General features: G+C 60.5%; 2 protein-coding genes across 2 annotated transcripts; one reads left to right on the forward strand and one right to left on the reverse strand.

Moving 5' to 3' along the window:
- Positions 1-2,897: 2,897 nt before the first annotated feature.
- On the reverse strand, positions 2,898-8,887 carry LOC123632544 (cytochrome c oxidase assembly protein COX19). The gene is made up of 3 exons (XM_045542941.1): positions 8,745-8,887; positions 7,667-7,778; positions 2,898-4,316 (listed from the first exon to the last, which is right to left on the reverse strand). Exons 1-3 carry the CDS (start codon positions 8,824-8,826, stop codon positions 4,232-4,234), a joined length of 279 nt encoding a protein of 92 aa, XP_045398897.1. The 5' UTR covers positions 8,827-8,887; the 3' UTR covers positions 2,898-4,231.
- Positions 8,888-14,024: 5,137 nt separating this feature from the next.
- Positions 14,025-19,236, forward strand: LOC123632545 (cytochrome P450 2W1). The gene is made up of 9 exons (XM_045542942.1): positions 14,025-14,198; positions 15,330-15,492; positions 15,769-15,918; positions 16,043-16,200; positions 17,370-17,543; positions 17,820-17,958; positions 18,032-18,216; positions 18,747-18,888; positions 19,049-19,236. Exons 1-9 carry the CDS (start codon positions 14,025-14,027, stop codon positions 19,234-19,236), a joined length of 1,473 nt encoding a protein of 490 aa, XP_045398898.1.
- Positions 19,237-21,573: the final 2,337 nt, after the last annotated feature.

Consider the following 21,573-nt stretch of genomic DNA (forward strand, 5'->3'; position numbering starts at 1 on the left):
CGGAGATTCCTAATTCACAGTGTTATGACAAAGTCACTTGTTCTGTGGCTTTTTTTTTTTTTTTTTTTGAGACAGAATCTCACTCTGTTGCCCAGATAAGAGTGCCGTGGCGTCAGCCTAGCTCACAGCAACCTCAAACTCCTGGGCTCAAGCAATCCTTCTGCCTCAGGCTCCCGAGTAGCTGGGACTACAGGCATGCGCCACCATGCCCGGCTAATTTATATATATATATATATATATTTTTTTTAGTTGTCCATATAATTTCTTTCTATTAGTAGAGACGGGATCTCACTCTTGCTCAGGCTGGTCTCGAACTCCTGACCTCAAGCGATCTTCCCACCTCGGCCTCCCAGAGTGCCAGGATTACAGGCGTGAGCCACCGCGCCCGGCCTGTTCTGTGGCTTTAATAGAAAGTGCTTTAGTGTTTCCTGCAATAATGAGACTCCTGCTTTCTTGTCCGTAAATATATTACTATCACTAGAAGGTCTGATTTAGGCACAAGGTGGGTGAGATGGTGCACATCAAAGACAGGTGTCCCTCTTGTCGGGTGACGACTGCTGTGGAAGGGCGGCTCGGGTGAAGAGCAGCCCTGTGTGTGGCCTGTCCCTCCTCTCCAGCCTCCCGGGCGAAGGGAGCAGCACGTCCAATACCTGGTGCTTCCCGAGGGCCGAGTCCTTGACCACGCTGAGGCTTCCCCCTTGGGGAACGAGAGTTGACAGACACGATCCGGTGCCTCCCTTGCAGGGAGCTGAGCTGGACCCCTCCCACCCCGCATGTGACAGCACGCCTGCCCCGCCACCCGCTCCGCGTGCTTTGCGGGAACCAGCGAGCGCCCTGCCTTGTCCCAACACAAAAACCAGCACGGTGTCTACCGGGAGAAATATGCTGACGGGCTAGATTCATAGACAATATAAAATTACAACCATAGGTTTGTCACTTAGAGAAGACATAAAATTACAACTCAACACAATGAGGTTTTTTTAAACTAATGATTTTATTGTTTCTATAAAAATGATACATCCTTGTTATAAAATACAGTCATAAAGAAAAACACAGGGAAGAAAGCCACATCCCCGCAAACACGCCATCACCTGGGTACCGCTGACCGTTGCTGTGCAGTGTTATAAACCTCTCTCCATATCTGTGCGAAGTCAGGACATGTCTAGACGGACAAGCACCTTGCAAGAACGGGGATCGTGCTACACATGCGGTGGCTGTTTTTAAACATTTTCTGTTCCTGTTTATTATTAAGTACAAGCCATTCTTTGTGTCATTTCCCAGCAAGAAGTGGCAGCAAAGCGAGCGCCAAAGATCTCAGAAAAAGATGGGATTTATTTAATGAACTTGAGCCCTGAGGAAATCCCACCCACGACCTGGTTGCTGTGGATACTGCAAAGAAGCCTGCGCAGTGCCCCGAGAGCACCGTGTCCCCTGCAGCTGCCTAACTCCCTCAGGGACACCTGAGGTCCCCAGCTCTGCAATGGCCATTGGGCCTCAGACCAGGGGACCCTCTGCTGCTCCAGGGCCCCTCTGAGAACTGCTGCCGATGTGCTGGTGGCAGAATGCTGTCCCCAGAGACATCTTGTCCTCATCCTTGCAGCCTGTAAATATGGCAGCTTCCATGACAAAGGGACTTTGCAGATGGGATTACGTTAAGGGTCTTGAGATGGGGAGACCACCCTGGAGTATCGATCACCGTGGTCCCTGTAATGAGGGAAGCAGGAGTGTCAGGTGCTGTGCTGTTGGCTGAGGACAGGGGGACGGGCCACCCACCAAGGAGCACAGGCACCCGAGAAGCTGGCGAAGGTGGGGAGGCAGATTTTCCCCAGAGCCTCCCGAGGGGACCGGTCCTGGGGACCCGTTTTAGATTTCTGACCTCCAGGACAGTCGTATGAAATATATCTGTGCTGCTTTCAGCCTGAGTTTGCGCCGTCTGTTACAGCAGCAACCGGCAGCCGACACGGGGAGCTTCAGGGAGGATCTGACTCGAACAGGCCGGTGACGCAGAGGGAGCCCCAGCTGGGGCAGAGGACCACGTCGCACGCCCCGAGCTCTCCCAAGGCTTGTGTGAACGAGGCCCAGCTCGTCAGCCCAGGGGCTGCAGAAGCTGCGCCAGGGAGGGGCTCCTCAGGCGTCCGGGTCAGTCCTCACCTTCCCGGGAAGGCCACTCTGGGGCTAGGCCTGCGACTGTGACTTTCCTGGTTTATCTCATGCCCGAGGACACTTGGAAAATGTTCTGGAGATTGTCCTTGGGCACCTTCTGACAAGGCTATTGGTTTATCATGACAAGTGCACATGAGAAGTAAAATGAATTCTCTACAATGATGAACCACCAAGAATTACTTCATGGCAGGGAGACAGGATGCCTGGACTCTTAGGCATCGCATTTTTAGCAGCTCAGGCCTAGCAAACCAAAGGCAGTGCCAGGAAGCCGCTGCTCCCTGTGAAGGAGCCACTGGCCACAGTGGCACTGTCTTTGGGCCATGTCACTGCCTTTCCTATGACCTGGTGAAACCATTTATGTCTGCATCAGCCCCACTTGAAATTCACTGAATTCGGCCGGGAGCAGTGGCTCATGGCTGTAATCCTAGCACTCTGGGAGGCCGAGGCGGGAGGATAGCTCGAGGTCAGAAGTTCAAGACCAGCCTGAGCAAGAGCGAGACCCCTGTCTCTACTAAAAATAGAAAGAAATTAGCTGGACAACTAAAACTATACATAGAAAAAATTAGCCGGGCATGGTGGCGCATGTCCGTAGTCCCAGCTACTTGGGAGGCTGAGGCAGGAGGATCACTTGAGCCCAGGAGTTTGAGGTTGCTGTGAGCTAGGCTGATGCCACAGCACTCTAGCCCGGGCAACAGAGCGAGATTCTGTCTCAAAAAAATAAAAAATTCACTGAATTCATTTCAAAATAAGAATTTACTTAATTTTGTATACAGAAATTTCAACTACAAAGAGTTCCATACAACATTTTTTTTAACTTTCCATTTCAAAATAATTTCAGACTTCCTAAGAGTTGCAAAACTAGCAAAGAGTTTGTAGACCAGCTTCCCCAAAGAACATCTCGTGTAGCACTGCTGACATGGACTGGCGATTGTTTTGTAGAATGTCCCTCAGTTTGGGTCTGTCTGATGTCTCCTCCGATCACCCATTTTGGGCAAGAAAACTAGAAATGACGCTGCGTTATCAGCCTAGCTCCTCTGGCCAAGGCGACCTCCACGGGGACGTCACCCCTGCTGCTTTGTAAACACTGGGCACCCTGAGGGTCTCCCAAGACTCGGCAGGCACCCGCTTCACGTCACTCCGCCCACTAACCTTATTGCCCACTGACAGTTCCTGTCTGCAGCCATCCTCGCGGTGCTTCCCGAGCACGACACCATGCACGGCAAGGCCACTGGCCAGACACATCCTCTGAGGGCCCCGGGCGCGCGCTGGCCATCACAGAAGTGTGGGTTGTCAGAGTGAGATGCAGAAGATGGCCTGTGTAAGCTAAGTGGAAACAGACTGACGTTCTGTTTTTCAATTACAATAAATGAGTTACTGGAATTAAATATCTAGCTTTATTAAATACAGTCTGATACAGATCAGAAAATGACCCTTTGATTATAAAGGTATTTGGTATTCAGGCATAACCAGAAAAAAAATCAAGAAGTCAAGTATGTCCAAAGCCAAGTGATTTCTCACTTCCTTTTCTGTACTCTCCTTTTGTTTTTTTAAGAAAGGAAATGAATTGGCATATATATTTATGAGTACAAAAAGGAAGCCCGTTGTGCTAGGGAAAGGTTATTTTCTGAATCTCCGTGTACAGAGCAGACCGAGGTCTGTGCACATCTCGCACGTTGGTGTTGAAAAGCTGCTCCGTGCTGCAAACAAACCCAGCACCGCACGAGGGCCCAGGTCCCCGTGGCCGACAGACTCACGCTGCGGCCGCACCTCCACTGCGGCCTCCCTGGGAACCCGTCCCACGTGTGGGTTAAGGATCAAACCCCTCCCTGACGGGAAAACGAGGATCTAAAAGGAGTAATAACTTGAAATTAATTGGGGAGCTTCACAAGATAAGCCTCTTCCCTAGTGACGAGGCGTCTCCATGGGACCGTCCGCCTGGACTCCACGGGAGCGTCTCACGGCACCTGAAGGCCCACGCCGGGGCACAGCCACGTAGGCCTCGGGTTGAAGGAGGTGGCAATGTCCTCCAACCTGGGCGACCGCTGAACACAGCCCAGGGCTCTTCTCATCAAGATTCATTTTTCGCCTCTGATTTTCCATCTATCAAATCTCCAAATCCCAGTTTCTCCAATGACTCTTGAGCCATCAGTTGCCTAGAAAAAAAAATGGGGAGATGTCAGGGCAGAAGGCACAGGGCTGCCGGCAGGTGTCCCCGCAAGGCCACCGCTTTGCCCCCACACCCAGGGGCTCCTGTCATCTCCACTTTACTTCTTGGGAAAACAGACCCCAGAGAGCAGACCCCTTGGCCCAGGCCCTCGGGCCACACCCCTCCCACGGGGCCACGAGGACCTGGCACCCAGAGCCACACTCCAAGCACCGGGGGCCCGAGGGGCTCTCTGAGCCTGCCCTGCTGGGGCTGGTGTGCACCTGCAGACTCAGGACAGCCGTAGAGGGTGTAGACAGGGTTAGACGTGCACAGTGCGTGTCCACACAGGAGGGCCTGAGCCCCAGGGCCTAGGGTGGAGCCCAACTGGGCACAAATGGCGAGGAGTCTAAGAACTCCTCACACCTGGCTGCCAGATAGCTATGAGGACACACCTGAGGGGGCAGGAGGGCAGAAGCCACAGTTTAATGATTCATGAGCCTCACCTGTAACCCTGCTATTCAGACCCAGGGCGCGCGGCTCCACTCACTCTGGCTCGGGCAGCACGGCCCAGCGCCCCACCCACCGACCCCACGCGATGGCCCCTTTCCTACAACCACCTGTGTGCCAGCCTCCGCTGTGTGGCTTTAGTCACAGCCAAAAGGACCCAGACGCCCAACACTGAGTGCCCTGCTGGGCCTCCCGCCTCTCCTGCCCCCCAGGGCTCACATTCCAGGGCAGAGGACCTTGTTGGTTTGTTTCGTTGGGGAGTGGGGGATGACACCAGTGTCAGAGAGGCCGCCCGAGCTGCCTGGTGGTGACTCTGCAGCCGGATTCCCGCAGCCTCGGGCCAGCCACGGCCCTGGGCACACGCCAGCCAGCGGCGCCACCTCTGTGCTCTCGTGACGCAGGTGTGAGCTGGTGTGCCTACTCTGGATTTAACATGAAACTCCCAGCCCGGGGCCTGGCACCCGGGAGGCCCCACCGGTGCCATCGTGCTACTCTGGGCCCCCACAAGACCTGGTAGGTCCCGCCTACTTGAGAAGATCCCTTCATGTCGGAAAGATGAAGAAAAGCTCTGGACAAGGTGGCGAGTCAGGCCTGCAGAGACCCAAGGCCACAGTGTCCCAACTCACCTGCACAGGCCTGTGGGCTGGAACGGCAGCTGCAAGCCCAGAGGGCAGAATCTAAGACGGTGGCCGCCCTGCTGCCGTCCCCTGGGCACACGGCCACACACTGGCCTCTGAGCACTCTCTGCTGGCCAGGACAACACCACAGCCCAGTTTACATGCGTGGCACACGGGGACAGAGAGGGGGGTCTCTCTGAGACATCATTTCTGAGGCATTAAATTCATGATCCAGTGCAACTGAATTTTTATATACCCCATATTCTTAGGACAACCATAATGACAACGAACACTCACCGACACTCACCCTCAAGCGAGCGGGGCCTTCTGAGGACGATCTCCCTCACCCTCCCAGCAACCCAGTCGGGGCCCCGTCACCATTCCCCAGGGGGCTGCTTGGCGCCGGCCTGAGCACTCTGTGACGGTGGGTGTGCAGACACCCCGCCAGCGCATGTCATAAAGCCCCGCCCACTCCCCAGGATGGGACCTAAACCGAACTTCTAAATTATCACAGTGGCTTAAGATCTTAGCTCATATGTGCACGCGTCATTGTCTTTGCCAACAACTTGGGTTGCCAGAAGCCCAATCTTAATTTTTTCTATGAGAAAGTGCGGTCATCTACAACACACATACTCTCATGTCAGGCCAACATGGTCCAACTCCTCACAAGATGACTTTGAAAACTTTACTGTTGTCCATTTTCTTAAAAGATGCACATGGAAGTAAGTGGGGGTAAAACAACGTCTGGGATTTCAGTACAGAAGGAAAAAAGGAAGGAAGAAAACGGGGTGGGGGGTGAAGCAGCAGGCGTGTGGGATCTGGACACTGAGTGCCAGGCTGTCCTCCACTCCTCTGCGTTTGACCACTCTCGTGAGCATCCACCACCCAACCAAAACTCTACAGTCAAAACACCAACCACATCGGAAGCGCCCCCCGCACCTGGCCCTCCAGGCTGCCTGGCCCATCAGCGAAACCACCAGAGGTAGCGGCACCCACATCCTCTCCTCACTGTCCCGGGATCAGGACACCGAGCTCCAGAGAGGCAGGAGACTGCACACGGTCACACCCAGAGACCAACTCCAACGCCTGTCCCTAAAGCCTGGCAGCCCCAAGAACAAATTCTCTTAGTTTCAGTTTCCTAAAGATTCATCAATCTGGGCACTAATTTAAACATGTGGTTCCAACTCACACACTATTTAAAGATGGTAAGGGCAGGACCCGAAGTGGCTCTTAAAACAAGAACCTCATGGGGGCCACACTGCCAAGAGGGCCCGTCACCCTTACAGTCCCAAATGTCCATGCTGATAATCCCCCCCACACAGGTGTGGCCTGAAAGGTACAAGAGATTTTCCTTGAGGGAAATGTTTGAGAACATTATGGGAAAATGAAAAGAGAGCTCAAAGGGGACTGGTTAATGTCAACCTGTCTTCGGGAGCGACAAGGCTGTCTGAAGACTGAATTCCTTAGTGAACTAATTATGGCCTCAAAAAGCAAAAATAAAAGTTCCTACCACCATTATACAACTATACATTACATGTTTTTTTGTATTAAGGTTTAAAATAGCTCTTGTTTTAAGTAAAAGCTGTATGGATCATAGTTAGAAATGTTTTTGTTTTGTTTAAAAGGGTGTTCTGTCTCTGCATGTATATCAACTAAAAAAAAAGTGAGCTCTGGTGAATTCTAGTTAAGACAGGAAGAATCACTCATCTTTCATCCTGTCCTAAATAACCTATTGTCCTCCCTGTCACATTCCAAACAGCTCTATGTGGAACAAAACAACACAGTGCATATTTTTACGGTCTGAGAATGTGAAAGAAATAAACTGCAGGCCCACAACCCTCAGTCTGTTGTTAGCTCAGTGAGCATTTTATACTGTACAATTCTGAAACCTTAATGACAGATTAGTAGCACCCAAATTTGGAAAGAAAATGCTCTGAGGAACGCAATCATGTATAATGCTGTCACTCAAGAAAAGATTCCCAAGATTGCTCAACAGCTTTTAGGACAATTTCATCTGCTAAGCCTCATTTTCAAGGGCAAACATTTCTACAGTTCTGAAATACACAAGTTGTTTGAAAGTGCAGACACATGGAAAAACAAATTAAAAAAAAAAAAAGCACAAGCTGAACCGCAGGCCTCATATGATGAGGCCTCCTGCAACAGCCTTTTGGGGAAAGAAAATGTTTTGGTCGGAGAAGTGGGGTGGAAGTCCTTACTGTTAGCTTGTACTTGCCTGTTCATTCTGCATTCTAAATATTCTTTTGACTGATTTCGGCACAAAGCATTTTCAAAATTATTGTCTCGGAGACACTTCATGAATTTCTCTTTAAAGCTTTTACATTCACCTAGAAGGAAAATGAAAACAGTGTCTTCTTTTAAAAGTGGAACACGATGCACCTACACAGCAGCCTTAAGAACTGTGCTACTTTTCCTTTCAAAACTTGTTTCCTTCAGAAACGTGCTTAACACGACGCTGGAAAAAACAAATCTACAATGTTTAGGTAAAGTCAGCCCAGTAAAAAATTAAAGGTGCACCCCAGACCTGCACCCCCACAAACCCGCACCCCGACCACACCCTAGACCTGCACCCCCACAAACCCGCACCCCGACCACACCCTAGACCTGCACCCCCACAAACCGGCACCCCAGCCCGCACCCCAGACCTGAACTCACCCCAGACCTGCAGCCCCACAAATCCGCACCCCACACCGCACCCCAGACCTGCACCCCCACAAACCCACACCCTAGACCTGCACCTCCACAAACCCGCACCCCACACCGCACCCCAGACTGCACACCCCCACAAACCCGCACCCCGACCACACCCCAGACCTGCACCCCCACAAACCCGCACCCCGACCACACCCCAGACCTGCACCCCCACAAACCCGCACCCCGACCACACCCCAGACCTGCACCCCCACAAACCCGCACCCCAGCCCGCACCCCAGACCTGCACTCACCCCAGACCTGCAGCCCCACAAATCCGCACCCCACACCGCACCCCAGACCTGCACCCCCACAAACCCGCACCCCAGACCTGCACCTCCACAAACCCGCACCCCACACCGCACCCCAGACTGCACACCCCCACAAACCCGCACCCCGACCACACCCCAGACCTGCACCCCCACAAACCCGCACCCCGACCACACCCCAGACCTGCACCCCCACAAAGCCGCACCCCACACCGCACCCCAGACCACACCACCCCAGACCTGCACCCCCACAAACCCGCACCCCGACCACACCCCAGACCCGGCGCGCGGCCCGCGGACGGACGACCCTGCCCGCCGCCCTCCGGCGCTCACCGAAGTGGTCCAGCGGGAAGCTGCCCTTGTCCGGCGGCCGCGGCTGGAAACTCTTGGTCCCGAAGTTCATGGCGGTCGACATGATTGCGGCGCCCGATCCCGAGAGCGCCACGCGCAGCGTACGCAGGGCGGCCGGCCGAGCGCCGAGCGCCGAGCAGCCCCGGGAGCGCCGAGCGCCGAGCAGGCCCCGCCCCCGCCCCATCCCCTCCGTCTCGTGGCCCTGCGGGACTCCCGCCCCGCCCGGCCCGGAGGCCCCCGAGGACCCCGAGGAGGGCAGGCGCTGCCCTGTGCTCTCTTGTCCCCTCGGACGTTCGCAGCAACCCGGCGGCAGAAGCCCAGTCGCCATCCGGTGCGGATGGGGAAACGGGCTCAGAGAGGTTGCGCAGGTCGCCCGAGGACACACAGCCACCGGGGCCTGGCTTCCGCGTCCTCACGGAGCCCGGTGAGAACTACACTGGGATGGAGTGTACCTTCGCCCAGGCGCGGCTGAGCGGCTCAAACACCAGAAACTTGCTCTCAGCTCTGGGGCCGGAGGTCCCAGGTGTGGGCTCGGGGAGGGTCTGACCCAGGACTGTCGCCTACGTTGCGGGCGCCGTCACTCCCTGGTGCTCCTGGGCTCCAAAAGCACCGCCCATCCCTGCTTCCACCTCCACGGGTGCCCTGTGTGCCTGTCTCCAAATGTCCCCTTTCCATAGGGACACCCGTGATGCTGGGTTAGGACCCCCGAATAACGTCGTCTTAACTAGTTACATCTGCAACAACCCTGTTTCCAAAAAAGGTCATATTCTAAGGTATTGGGGGTTAGGGCTTCATCATAGAATGGGAGGGTCCAATTCAACCTGTAACAGAATAAAAGTGTATTGTAAACAGTGACACCCTTGGCACTCGCTTATTATTGTTGTGAAGGCTCAGTGAAGCCCCACGCTTGCCCGGTACTGTTCCCTGGGGACCCCCTGCCCACCCTGCCCCAGTTTCAGCTGGATGACGGAGCACTAGCCTTTCTGGAGCACCACGAGCTGCCATCCATCCGCCTGCCCACTTAACAACTGCCGCGCACCAGGCGAGTGCCAGGCCCTGGCAATACGCAAATCAGGTCCCCAGCACCGCAGAGCCACCGCAGTGCCTCTCTGGACAAACCCTTTCACCACCCCCGGCCCCTGAAGTGACCCAACAGCACTGTTGCTTCTAGTGTTGGGAGGAGCCAATTCAAGCAACTTCCCCAGAGGGGCTGGAAGGCAAGTGCCCTCCAAGGAGTCCTAACAGCCCCACCCCAGGGCCGGCCCTTCAAGCCTGGCGCAGACGCCCTCCTGCAGAAGGCGTCCCGGTTGGGTTCTGATCTGCGTGCCCAGAGCCAGCCCGTCGGGCACCAAATGTTTGTGGACCACCAGGCAGGGGGGACCTCACTGCCAAGGCCCGAAGGGAGGGCCCAGGGCTGCTGGAAATCCCTGTCAGGTTGTCAGGGCTTTTATCACCCTGGGGCTCTGAACCCACTTAAAACTACAAAAGGAAAATTGCACCTTGTTCTTGTCATACAAACAGCCGTGTTGCGGCTGGAACCAGGGCCTGCACACAGGGTTACTCATTAATGTTTTCAGGGCTGTGAACAACAGCAACTTTTACCGCATGGCAAACAGCTTCCCGCTCAGCTGAGGCCACTCCGCAGGAAAGGACGGCCCTCCCTGGAGGCCGCCCTAAGCCTCCCGGGCCCTGTGACCTGGAGGTGACAGCTAGCTTTTAACGGACCGTTCCCTGGCAAATGATTATTGATGTATACAAGATCTTAGCTGGGACTGAAGAGGAAGGAATTTCTTTTTGCAGTTCACAGATATGAAAAGTGGAGAAGGAACCTTCTTTAAACCACGTATATGCTAGGCAGTTTCCACACGACGTCCCCAGAGCCTAGAACAGTGCTTGGCACACTTTAGGGACTCGATTAATAGTTTCTGGATGAACCAACCCAGTTCGTTCCTTATCCCACACACAGGGAAAGGAAGACAAGACTCAAAGGGGTCAAACCCCTGCTTAGGATTTTACAGCCAGGGTGTGAGTCACATGATGAACCCCCCAGGTTAACGGCAATCATTTGCTTTGCTCGTGAACTTGCCGTTTGGGCAGGTCTTGGTAGAGGCAGTTCCATGTGGCACCAGCGGGGCTGGAGGACCCAGTCACGCAGCTGGCAAGCCGGCACAGGCTGTGGCTTGGGAGCGCGGCACAGTTCTGTGGCCCTCCACGGGCTGCATGGGCTTCCTCACAGCATGGCGGCTGGGCCTGAGCACAGGTGCCCCAGAGAACCAGGTGGAAGCTGCACCACCTTTTGTAATCCAGCCTCAGAGGTCACATAGGATAGCCTCCACTGTGGTCACAAGTGTCCACTCAGATTCAAGGGCAGGAACACAGACCCCTCCTCTCAATAGGAGAACAATGTTGCATTATACAAAAACAGCATGTGGTTGGAAGTTCTGCTGCGGCCATCCCTGGAAGCTGCCGCCTGCCACAGCTAACAGGTGCAGGGCTGAGTTTGGAACCAGGTCTCTCTGACTCCAGCCCCTCTGGGGGAACCCACCCCCCACCTCTGGTGTTCGGGCCAGGTGTGACCTGAGCCAGCTGCTCTGCACGGCCCCTGGCCACCGGGATCGATCGCTCAGGCCTGGGCCTCTGGCCAATCATGGCTCATCAGAACAACCCCCCCAGGCTCCTGCTTGAGCAACCAGGACCAGGCGAGGCACACGTCTGCAGGGTGCTGGATGTCCACCAGACGTTTACAAAGGAGCAACCCCTTGGCTCGGTGATCCCGTTTCTAGGAATGTATTTTACGGCATTCTGCTCAACTGTGCACCAGGAAGTATGCACGCAGATATTTTTAGCAGGATGTTTTGTGACAGCCTAAGATGGAAATCAACGTAAACGTGCATGCCTGGCCACACCCACGGACCAGGCAGCAGTCGGAGGAGGTCTCTGTCTACTCCCCGGGAGCATACGTTAAAAATAAAACACGGAGCACGTCCCAAGGGAGGGAGGAAATACACAGGCGGACCAGGGAACTCTGGGGTGACAGAGTGTTCACTACGTTGTTGATCGTGGCAAAGGTTTCACGGGTGCATGCATATGTCAAAACTCACCAAATGGTACACTTTGAACACGCGGCTTATTGTACATCAGTAAAGCTGTTTTTAACAATGCCCCCCATAGCCGGGCGCAGCTATAGCTCTCTCTGGAAGGGCACAGTGGGGGGAGGGAGGCTCATGGTGTGCGTGCGAGTGTGTGTGTGTGTGTGTGTGTGTGCATGTGTGTGTGCATGTGCGTGTGCGTGTTATCTGTTTGAATGGAGAAAACCCCACACTCGTGTCCATACACGGGAGCCTCGGCCAGATGTGGCAGTGAGTTGAACTGTGGCCCCCAAAGACATGTCACCCGGGATCTGCAATGGGACCCTGACTTGGAAACAGGGTCATGGCGGATGTCACTAAGGTGAGGCTCTCGAGATGAGATTGTCTTGGGATCAGGGTGGACCCCAACCCAAGGACCAGTGTCCTCACACAGAAGAGAAGGCTCAGAGCAGCATGGACAGGACGACCACGTGAGACCAACGCAGAGACGAGCGAGGTGGCTACGGGCCACGGATGGCCCCGGAGCAGGAGAGGGACCTGGAGCAGATTCTCCCTCAGGAGCCAGCCCTGCGGGGCCGTGGCCTCAGCCTCCTGTGCTCCAGGGCTGTGAGCGGGCGCGTTGCTGCGTTGCTATTGTTGTAAGGGCAGTGTGTACTTTGCCACGGCAGCTACGGGGACACAGCTGTGAGTGGCGGGGGTCGTGCCTGCTCCTGGGGTGCACAGTGCCCAGTGGGCCGGCCCGGGTGGATAGTACCGAGACCTGGGCCGCGTGCCCAGCATGGCTTGTTTCTGTGCCCAGGCCTCTCCCACCCGAAGGAGGACCCCTATCCCCAGGACCCCTGAGCTCCCTGCGTCCTGCCTTCCCCGCCCAAGCCCCCAGCATGGCTCCGATGGCGCTCTGTGGCCCACCCAGCTCCCCTTGCGCATGCTGTTCCCTCTGCCGAGATGCCCTTCCCCGGTGAGCCTGGCAGAGCCTGACTCCTCTTTCTGGCCCTGGCTCTGACTCCGCATCCTCTACGCGTATCCCCTGCCTTCCTGCCTCTGGCCCTGTTAGAATCCCTGTGCCACCAATTTCTGTAGCCTTAGCTTCTGGCAGAGCCTGGAACACAACAGGCACTCAGTAAGTGCTCCCTGAATGAATGAAGTGAACTTTACTGGGCAGGCAGAACCCCCAGGGCCTGGACACCCAGTAGCCACCTTGGTACCAGGCGCTCAGCTCAAATGGCCCAGAGATCCCTCAGGTTAGAGAGCCGCCCAGCCCCAGCCCCACAGCTGTACCACAGGATGGGGTAGTGAGCTCCCCGTCACAGGAGGTGTGCAATTGCAGCTGGGGCTTCCTTTCAAGGCTGATCAAGGGGGATAAACCTGGGAGGGGAGAGGGACTTGCTGCCTCCATTATGCAGTTTGTGTGGGGCACAGATGGCCCCCTGACACAGCCCCGAGGAGAGGGAGAGGGGCCTGGCCGCCTGTGACAGGGTCGGGCTGCTCGTGTCAGGGCAGGCAGCACAAAGCAGGCCCAGCCACTTCTGGTGCCAACAGCCCGCCCGCCCCTCGCAGCGGCCACCTCCCCCTAGCCCGGCCCAGGGTTTAGGAGACAGGAGCAGGGCACAGAAGGAAGGGGGTGTCCGAACCCGGCCTCATCCCCGGGTAGCAGCCCTTGAAAAGCCGCTGAAGGCCCCGGGGTCTCTACTCCTGTCTGTGGCACCTCTGGGCACTGGGCGCAGGGCTGGATGTACTCGGGACATGTTTGGGAGGGTCCCTCGGGGGCAGCTCAGAGCCTGGGGAGGGTGGGGGCTCCTCCCTGAGAGCCAGGCCTGGGCTCCAAAGCCCTGTGGGCCCCAGCTCTGATGGGGAGACCAAGGCAGAGGGGCTGGGACTGGCAGGTCCAACCAAGTCAGGGACAGAACAGTGTCCTTCTCCCTGGGCCCCCCCGGCAAGCCATGGGGGTGCAGGAGCCCCCAGCACAGGTGGCCTTGTGGCCCCCGTCCCTGCCCCACATTCCCCGCAGGCCTGGGGCTGCGCCTGCAAACTGCTCATTCCACATTCTCGGGGTGGTGGTGGGCGGGGCGTGGCGGTGGGTGGGGCGTGGTGCGCCCTCCCTGGAGGGAGGCCCCATGCAGCTGAGGGCAGCGGGGCCCAGGAGGGGAGCTGGGGCCTCACCACCGCAGTGCTCATGGCCCACCTGCTCCTGCTGCTCCTGGGGCTCCTGGGGCTCTGGGGGCTGCTCTGCGCCTGTGCCCGAAAGCCCTCCCCGGCCCCCCGATGGCCCCCTGGGCCTCGCCCACTGCCCCTCGTGGGGAACCTGCACTTGCTGCGTGTGTCCCAGCAGGACCAGTCACTGATGGAGGTAGGTTGGAGCAGCCTTGAAGAGCGGCAGTCTGGAGGGCTCCCTGGAGGAGGCAGCATTTGCCTGCTAAAAGCCTGCAGAGAGGGGAGGGCAGGTGCTCTGGGGTCTGGACACAGAACTTGGATGGCAGCAGAGGTGTCCTGGGGCAGGGGGAGGCCTGCTGGGTGCCCCTCCCTTCTGGGGCTTGAATTGAGGGCAGGCCACCCTGTCCCCCAGCCAGGAGCTGGCCAGGGGTGAAGCAGGGCAGCCCATCCCACCCCAGTGGCCCAGCCCTGCCCCCCACCCACGGGCACAGTGCGCCACCCCACAAAGCAGCCCCCATTTGGTCTCTGGGGCCCTTGCCAGAGACCTGCCAGGTCCCCAGCTGCAGCTCCTGTTTCCAGAACCGCCCATGCACACCTGCCTGGTGACTTCTCCCAGGCAGGGAGGAGGGGGCTTCCCCCCTAGGTCCCCTCCAGGAGCTGAGGATGACCCACGAAGCAGCTGGGACAGAAGCAGCCCCCACTTCCCTGGGACAGGCCCACTGGGCCCCACCTAGCTGCAGGCGCCAGGCTCGGGGACGCTGGTCCCACCCAGTGCCAGGGCCCCTGAGGCCACCACCCAGCATGTGGGGGCCCAGGGGCAGCAGACAGGCCCAGGTCCAAGTCCAGCTACGTCCAGCGTGCATGTGCCCAGCAGCGCTCACTTCCCGCGCCCGAGCCCTGTCCCTCCTCCGCGGGCTGACATCACTGTTCCGAGTCCTCACCCAGCCCAGAGGGTCAGAGCCCCGGACCCACCCGTCGGCCTGGCCCTGCTCTGTCCTCTGCTGTGCGTTGGGGGTGCCGCGGGCCGAGATGGGCCGGGAGGGCATGGGGTCTCGGGGGGCTGGGCCCATCAGGCCTGCCCTCTGCACAGACCCTGGCAGTCAAGAACATGCCGCCCTAGCAGATGGCCCCACCCTGCTGCTCTAAAGAGCCCCCCAAGAGTTTCTGCTGGAAAGAAAAACCCACGCCAGCCACGCCCCGCAGCCAGCGGTGGCACCTCCTCCCTGGAGGAGCTGGGGGTCTCAGGCTGGACACTGCCCCTCCCTGCCCCCCCCACCCCGCACAGGGTGGGGCTGCCGGGTGACCCTGACCCCTGCCCGTCCTCCAGCTCTCGGAACGGTACGGGCCGGTCTTCACCATCCACCTGGGGCGCCAGAGGACCGTGGTGCTGACGGGGCTCACGGCGGTGAGGGAGGCCCTGGTGGGCACGGGGCAGGCGCTGGCCGACCGGCCCCCCATCGCCATCTTCCAGCTCATCCAGCGGGGCGGGGGTAGGTGTGCAGGGCTCCTGCCGGGGGGAGGCGCAGGCCCAGCTCAGCTGTCCACACAGGCCGCGTGCCCCGGGGACCAGGGGCTGGGGTCTTCCCATCCCAAGTCACGTGGGGCCAGGGCCAGCCCAGGCCAACCCAGAGAGCGGGTGTGGGGATGGGGTGAGGCCCCAGCCAGGCCCCCCTGCCCGGGTCAGTGCCTCCCTGCAGGCACCACTGGGTCGGGGGGCTCCACCGGGAGGGGGGCATGGCTCACAGGGCACCCTGTCTGGCCCCCAGGCGTCTTCTTCTCGTCTGGGGCCCGCTGGAGGGCTGCCCGCCAGTTCACGGTGCGCACCCTGCACAGCCTGGGCGTGGGCCGGGGGCCGGTGGCCGACAAGGTTCTGCAGGAGCTGAAGTGCCTGGCGGGGCAGCTGGACAGCTTCGGAGGTGGGTGGGGGCCACAGACGCCCCTTCTTGAGCCCATAACCAGGACTGTGTCCCAGGCGGGCCCTTCCCTCTGGCCCTGCTGGGGCTCCCCGCAGCCCCCACCCACCCAGGTCTGTCCCCGCAGGCCGGCCCTTCCCTCTGGCCCTGCTCGGCTGGGCTCCCTCCAACGTCACCTTCGCGCTCCTGTTCGGCCGGCGCTTTGACTACCGGGACCCCGTGTTCGTGTCCTTGCTGGGTCTCATTGATGAGGTCATGGTCCTCTTGGGGTCCCCTGGCCTGCAGGTGAGAGGTCGCTGCCCCAGGCTCGGGTGGGGGGAAACCGGGAGCTGAGCGCCCTGAGATGGGCGGGAGGCAGGACTGGGGCACCCAGCAGGTCCCTGCCCCGTAGAGAGCGCCCCGAGTTCAGGGTTGCCATCTGTCCACCAGACATCACTTGGCCTCAGAGCAGCCACTGTGCTCTCTGGAAGTGGGGGCTCTGCAGCAGGGGATCCCCATCTCCCCCCACCCCCATCAGCAGCAGGCGCACCTGCTGGAACCTAGCGGGTGGGGAGCAGGCGTTTCTTCCCAGGGCTGTGGACTCCACGCGCTCCGCCCCAGCTCTGACAACCACGGCACCTTCTGGCTGTCATCATCCTTCACAACGCCCCAAACCCACAAGAGTTGGTCCTTCTGAGGTTCAGAACTCCCGGGGTCCGGGATGTACATTTCATTCCTCAAAATTTAAAGTTCTGGCATTTTTAGCCATTACCACATTTAGCTATGCATGTGCCAAAGCGTACATGTCCAGGTGTGACGTCCGTGTCGCCATGGGCTCAGAGCTCATGGTCCCTGGCCGCTGCAGTGTGATGGGGACGGCAGCCGGGCCCAGGATGCAGCGGGGCGCGGCTCCTCAGGGCGACCTGCCTCCCGGTGGGAGCCGGGCTGGCCCCGTCCAAGGGTGGGAGCCGCAGGGCTCCGTGTGGCTCTGCAGGGGCAGCCAGGGCAACGGAACGTTCCTCACACAGAGGTGACATGCGGGATATGCCACCGGCCACTGCCAGCGTCCTGGAGAGGCGAGTCGTACTGGGTGTAGCCGGGTGGCGGCGGCATTCATCGAGCACCTGCTGGTGCCAGCCCCGCGCTGAAGTTGGCACACGCTCTTCTTCCGCGACTCGCAGCAGGTTCCACAGCAATGGCCGCCTCCCCTCCCGCATCTCGCTCACTCTGAGCACAGAGGGGCTCGGTGACAGGCAGCCCACTGTGACTTGCACAGGCCCACCCCGGTGTGTCCTGCCAGATGTCTCCCCCCACACACACAACCGAGGGCGTCCCCTGAGCCCCTGGTCCTCCCGCGAGGCAGTGCCCACCCCCAGCACGGAGCCTGGGGCAGCGCGAGCCCCTGGACATGGACACACCTGCTGGCGGCCGGACTCGCCCTTCACCCCACCCACCGTCTGTCCTTGTGCCCCCAGCTGTTCAACATGTACCCCTGGCTCGGGGCGCTGCTGCAGCTGCACCGGCCCGTCCTGCGCAAGATTGAGGAGATCCGCGCCATCCTGAGGACCCTGCTGGCAGCGCCGCGGCCCCTCAAGCCTGGGGGACGCCCCGTGCAGAGCTACGTGGACGCCCTGACCCAGCGGGGCCAGGTGTGGGAGAGGCTGGAGTTCCCCTCAGAGGCCTGTGTGGAGTCCGGAGGGCCCATCCCAGGGGGAACAGGGCTGGGGAGGGTCTGTGCCCGTCCTGCACCAAGGGCTTGGGGGCCTCTCAGAGCCTCAGCCTCCTCATCTGTGAAGTGGGCATTCGCGGGAGGAGGCTGAGGTAGAACTCAGGGCTCTCAGGGCTCTCCGTCCTCCGCCAAGTCTGTCTTCTCCAGCCCAGGGCTGGCCTGGACCCCCAGCTGAGCTCTGCCCCCACCTCTGCAGGGGAACGACCCTGAGGGCCTGTTTGCCGAGGACAATGCGGTGGCCTGCACCCTGGACATGGTCATGGCCGGGACGGAGACCACGTCCGCCACGCTGCAGTGGGCTGCCCTCCTGATGGCCAGGCACCCGGACGTGCAGGGTGAGGCCCCTCGCGGTGGGCCCCCGGGCCGAGGGTGCAGGCTCCCGCTGACGGGTGCCCACCCCCTGCCCAGGCCGGGTGCAGGAGGAGCTGGACCGCGTGCTGGGGCCCGGGCGGCCTCCCCGGCCGGAGGACCGGGACGTGCTGCCCTACACGCGCGCCGTGCTCCACGAGGTGCAGCGCTACATCACGCTCCTGCCCGACGTGCCCCGCTGCGCAGCGGCCGACGTCCAGCTGGGCCGCTACCTGCTCCCCAAGGTGGGGGGGCCGGGCGGGAGCCTTCGTCTCCCCTTCGGGGGGGCCCGAGAAGGCTGAGCCTCGGGGCTGGTGCCCGGCGGCCAGGGCTGCCCCGTCGGGAGCAGGAGAGGGGCTCAGCCAGCAGCCCCCCGCCTCACAGCCCTCGTGCCAGCCCGTCAGCTGCAGACCTGGGTGCCTCACTGTGTCCTGGGGGTCTTCTGTGTGTCCTTGGGGGGGGTCCTGGCTGTGTCCCGGGGGGCCCTGCCCGTGCATCCTGGGGGGTCCTCGCTGTGTGTCCCAGGGGGTCCTTGCTGTGTGTCCTTGGGGGGGTCCTCACTGTATCCTTGGGGTGTCCTCACCGTAAGTCCTGGGGGTCCTCACCGTGTGTCCCAGGGGTCTTCTGTGTGTCCTGGGGGTCTCCCTCTGTGTGTCCCAGGGTCACATGGCCTCCCTGGCCCCAGGTTTGTCACCTGTGATGTGGGCTGACACCAGGTACGGCGGCTGTGCCGGGAGCTGCCCAGCCCAGGGCCCTGTCTGCACTCCTCGCGCAGGGCACGCCTGTGATCCCCTTGCTGACCTCGGTGCTCCTGGACAAGACGCAGTGGCAGACCCCAGACCAGTTCAACCCCGACCACTTCCTGGACGCAGACGGGCAGTTTGTGAAGCGCGAGGCCTTCCTGCCCTTCTCCGCAGGTACAGCGGCCCTCACGGGTGCCCTGGGACTGGGGCCTCCAGGACTCCAGCCCCGGGCGCGGGGGGCTGCAGGGGCTGCTCTCCCCTCCCCTGGGGGTGTCCCCACGCCCTCAGGGGCAGGCCCAGCGCACCCCACTCCGTGCCTTGGTTTCCCTCGCAGGCCGCCGCGTCTGTGTCGGGGAGCGCCTGGCCAGGACCGAGCTGTTCCTGCTGTTTGCCGGCCTCCTCCAGAGGTACCGCCTGCTGCCCCCGCCCGGAGTGAGCCCCGCAGCCCTGGACACCACGCCCGCCACGGCCTTCACCATGCGGCCGCGGGCCCAGGCCCTGTGTGCCGTGCCCAGGCCCTAGGGTCACTCCCGCGTGCAAACGCCAGGGCCCGGGCCCCCAGCACCAGGCCCCCCAGCTCGGGAGTGCTCCTCGGGTCCCTGCGGATGGGCGGGCAGGCAGACGGCCCCCATCGGCCCCTCGCTGGGCTCCCAGCTCGCCTGTGGCAACCACAGGGCTGCATCTTCCAGGCAGGCAGCTCCGGCTGCAGACAGCGTCCACTGTGGCCTGAGCAGCCCCCCAGTCGGGGCTGGAATTGCAGCCCTCAGCCGGGCACCATGGGGGGGTGCCCCTCCCTCCCGACAACCCCACCCTGGCCCTGGTCCTCCTGAGACCCCTGCCAGGCGCCACACCCCGGGCACTGTAGACCCCTCCCCCTCCAGCCTCTCCCCCAGGGCAGCCAGGTCCCCCGCAGGGGTGGGCTCCCTTCCCCTCACTGATCTCCGGAACCCCCAGACCCCAGGGGATCAGCAGCTGCCTCTGGCTACACCAGGCCTCCTCCTGCCAGGCCCTGCCGGACCACCTGTGCCTGGTCTGCAGCGCGCCCCCCACAACCCCAGCTGCATCCCCCTACCTCATCCAGTTCCCCACCAGCTGGAGGGGTGGGAGACGGCAGGTGGCGGCTGGGCCGGGTGACTGTGACGTCCACCCAGAGCCCGGCCTCAGACAGGCATCCCGGGCATGTGGGCCTGCACCGGCCAGGCCCTGGGGGTCCAGCTGGGGCTCCTGCAGGCCCCACCCCATTCCAGAAGCTCCCGTGGGCTGTGCCCAGGAGGTGGTCTATCTGCAGCGCTGGGACCTCGAGCCCCGTCACTGGGTGCTGCCTTGGTCCTCTGCGGGCACTCCAGGCAAAGGGAGGTGTGGCCAACCGTGTGTTCCTGCACGTGGCCACACGCTCCTTCAGGGCTGGTGCTGGAGCCCGAGGCTCCCTGGTCTGTCTGCTGGGCCCTGGAGCTAACCTATTACCTGGGCCTCACTCTACCCACCTGCGAAGTGGGTGACAGCAGCCTCGGGACCAGCGCACTGTCGGGAGGCTGCAGGGTGCCCAGGCTGAGAACATCCCTCCAAGGGGCCGGCCGAGCACAGGAAGGGTGGTGGCTGCTATGGAGGGAGAGGACATGCATAGGCCCCAACCCCAGAGGGTCACCCCGTGCTGGCCTCCTCAGAGCTGGGGCCGTGGGGGATTGTGGGGGAACAGGGGTGCCCCAGGCAAACCTCCAGCACCGGGCTGGGGGGGCCTGTCCGGCACCACCACCCCCACCTTGGGGAGGCCAGAGACCCCTCAGTGGGAGCCGGGCCAGGCAGGGATGGCCACCAGGAGGACCCGCTACATCCAGGGCCCACCTGGGGTGATGGCGGAGCTTGGGCGTCAACCTCATGGGACCCTCGGGCAGATGGGGAAACTGAGGCCCTAATGTACCCAAAGCCTAGCGAAGCTTCCGTCCTCCCCCACGTCTAAGATGCACAGTTCCTGAACTTGGGCCTCTAACGGACACATGTACCCAACACACTGTGTGTCTGTCCGAAATTCAGACTTTACTGGGCCTGGTATCGTGTCTGGCAACCCTCCGTGAAACCGGCTTCTGTTCAGGCCGCTGGCCCAGGAGCCTGGCAGGGTGGAGGTGGCGACCTCTACAGGCTGTGACCAGGGCGCGTCACTGTGCAGTGGGCATGGCGCATGGCGGCTCTGGGCTGGCCTCCAGCATCGGGCATCAGGTGATGCGGGTGAACACGCACAGTCCAAGGGGTGCCTTCCGTGCAGGGAGCCCTGGACCCCAGAGGTCACTGCTGGGCGCAGCACCGAATGGTAAGAATGGAAACGTCTGGCCACACTGTCGTGATGCGTGCCGGCCATGGTGCTGGTGACCACGTGGGACAGCGGGCGACTGGATAGACAGGGTCCCCTGCCAGGGTTCCAGGGCAGGCCCCCACGTGCATGGGGAGGTGGCCCTCGGGGAGAAAGGAAGGGGCTGCAGCAAGTCCCTCAGGGTGCGGTCAAGTGACCAGGACCCCATCGGGCAACTGGACAATAAAACCTGGGCTGGGAGCGGCCCATTTCCTAACCTGCTTCTCAGACCTGCTGAGCCCCCGTCACTGTGAGGACGGGAAGGGGTGACAGGAGAGGAGGGTGCTCGGCTGTGTCCTCTCACAGGCTTCTGGGGAGGGGCCAGGTGGCGGGTACTGAGCCCTGGTTTCATTGTTCTCTTCCCGGATGTTTGGAGTATCTGACACTTCAGCGCAGGGCCCCCAGCCTCTCCCAGCACCAGCGGGGGGCACACGGTGCAGGGAGACCCTGTCTGCCCCAGCTGCGCCCCAGCGAGCTGATGGAGAGGCTTCTCCGAGCAGGAGGGGACATTCCAG

Source organism: Lemur catta, chromosome 2 (genome assembly GCF_020740605.2).
Source record: "Lemur catta isolate mLemCat1 chromosome 2, mLemCat1.pri, whole genome shotgun sequence".
Classification (NCBI taxonomy): Eukaryota; Metazoa; Chordata; class Mammalia; order Primates; family Lemuridae; genus Lemur; species Lemur catta.

What these genes read in the sequence shown, in the direction of transcription:
- LOC123632545 (XM_045542942.1), top strand. Translation starts at nt 14,025, where the DNA reads ATGGCCCACCTGCTCCTGCTGCTCCTGGGGCTCCTGGGGCTCTGGGGG. An exon ending in GCAGCTGGACAGCTTCGGAG is followed by an intron (nt 15,919 to 16,042) that starts GTGGGTGGGGGC and finishes CTGTCCCCGCAG; the next exon opens with GCCGGCCCTTCCCTCTGGCC. An exon ending in GCCGCTACCTGCTCCCCAAG is followed by an intron (nt 18,217 to 18,746) that starts GTGGGGGGGCCG and finishes CTCCTCGCGCAG; the next exon opens with GGCACGCCTGTGATCCCCTT.
- LOC123632544 (XM_045542941.1), bottom strand. Translation starts at nt 8,826, where the DNA reads ATGTCGACCGCCATGAACTTCGGGACCAAGAGTTTCCAGCCGCGGCCG. An exon ending in CTTCCCGCTGGACCACTTCG is followed by an intron (nt 7,779 to 8,744) that starts GTGAGCGCCGGA and finishes TTTTCCTTCTAG; the next exon opens with GTGAATGTAAAAGCTTTAAA. An exon ending in TTAGAATGCAGAATGAACAG is followed by an intron (nt 4,317 to 7,666) that starts GCAAGTACAAGC and finishes TTTTTTTTCTAG; the next exon opens with GCAACTGATGGCTCAAGAGT.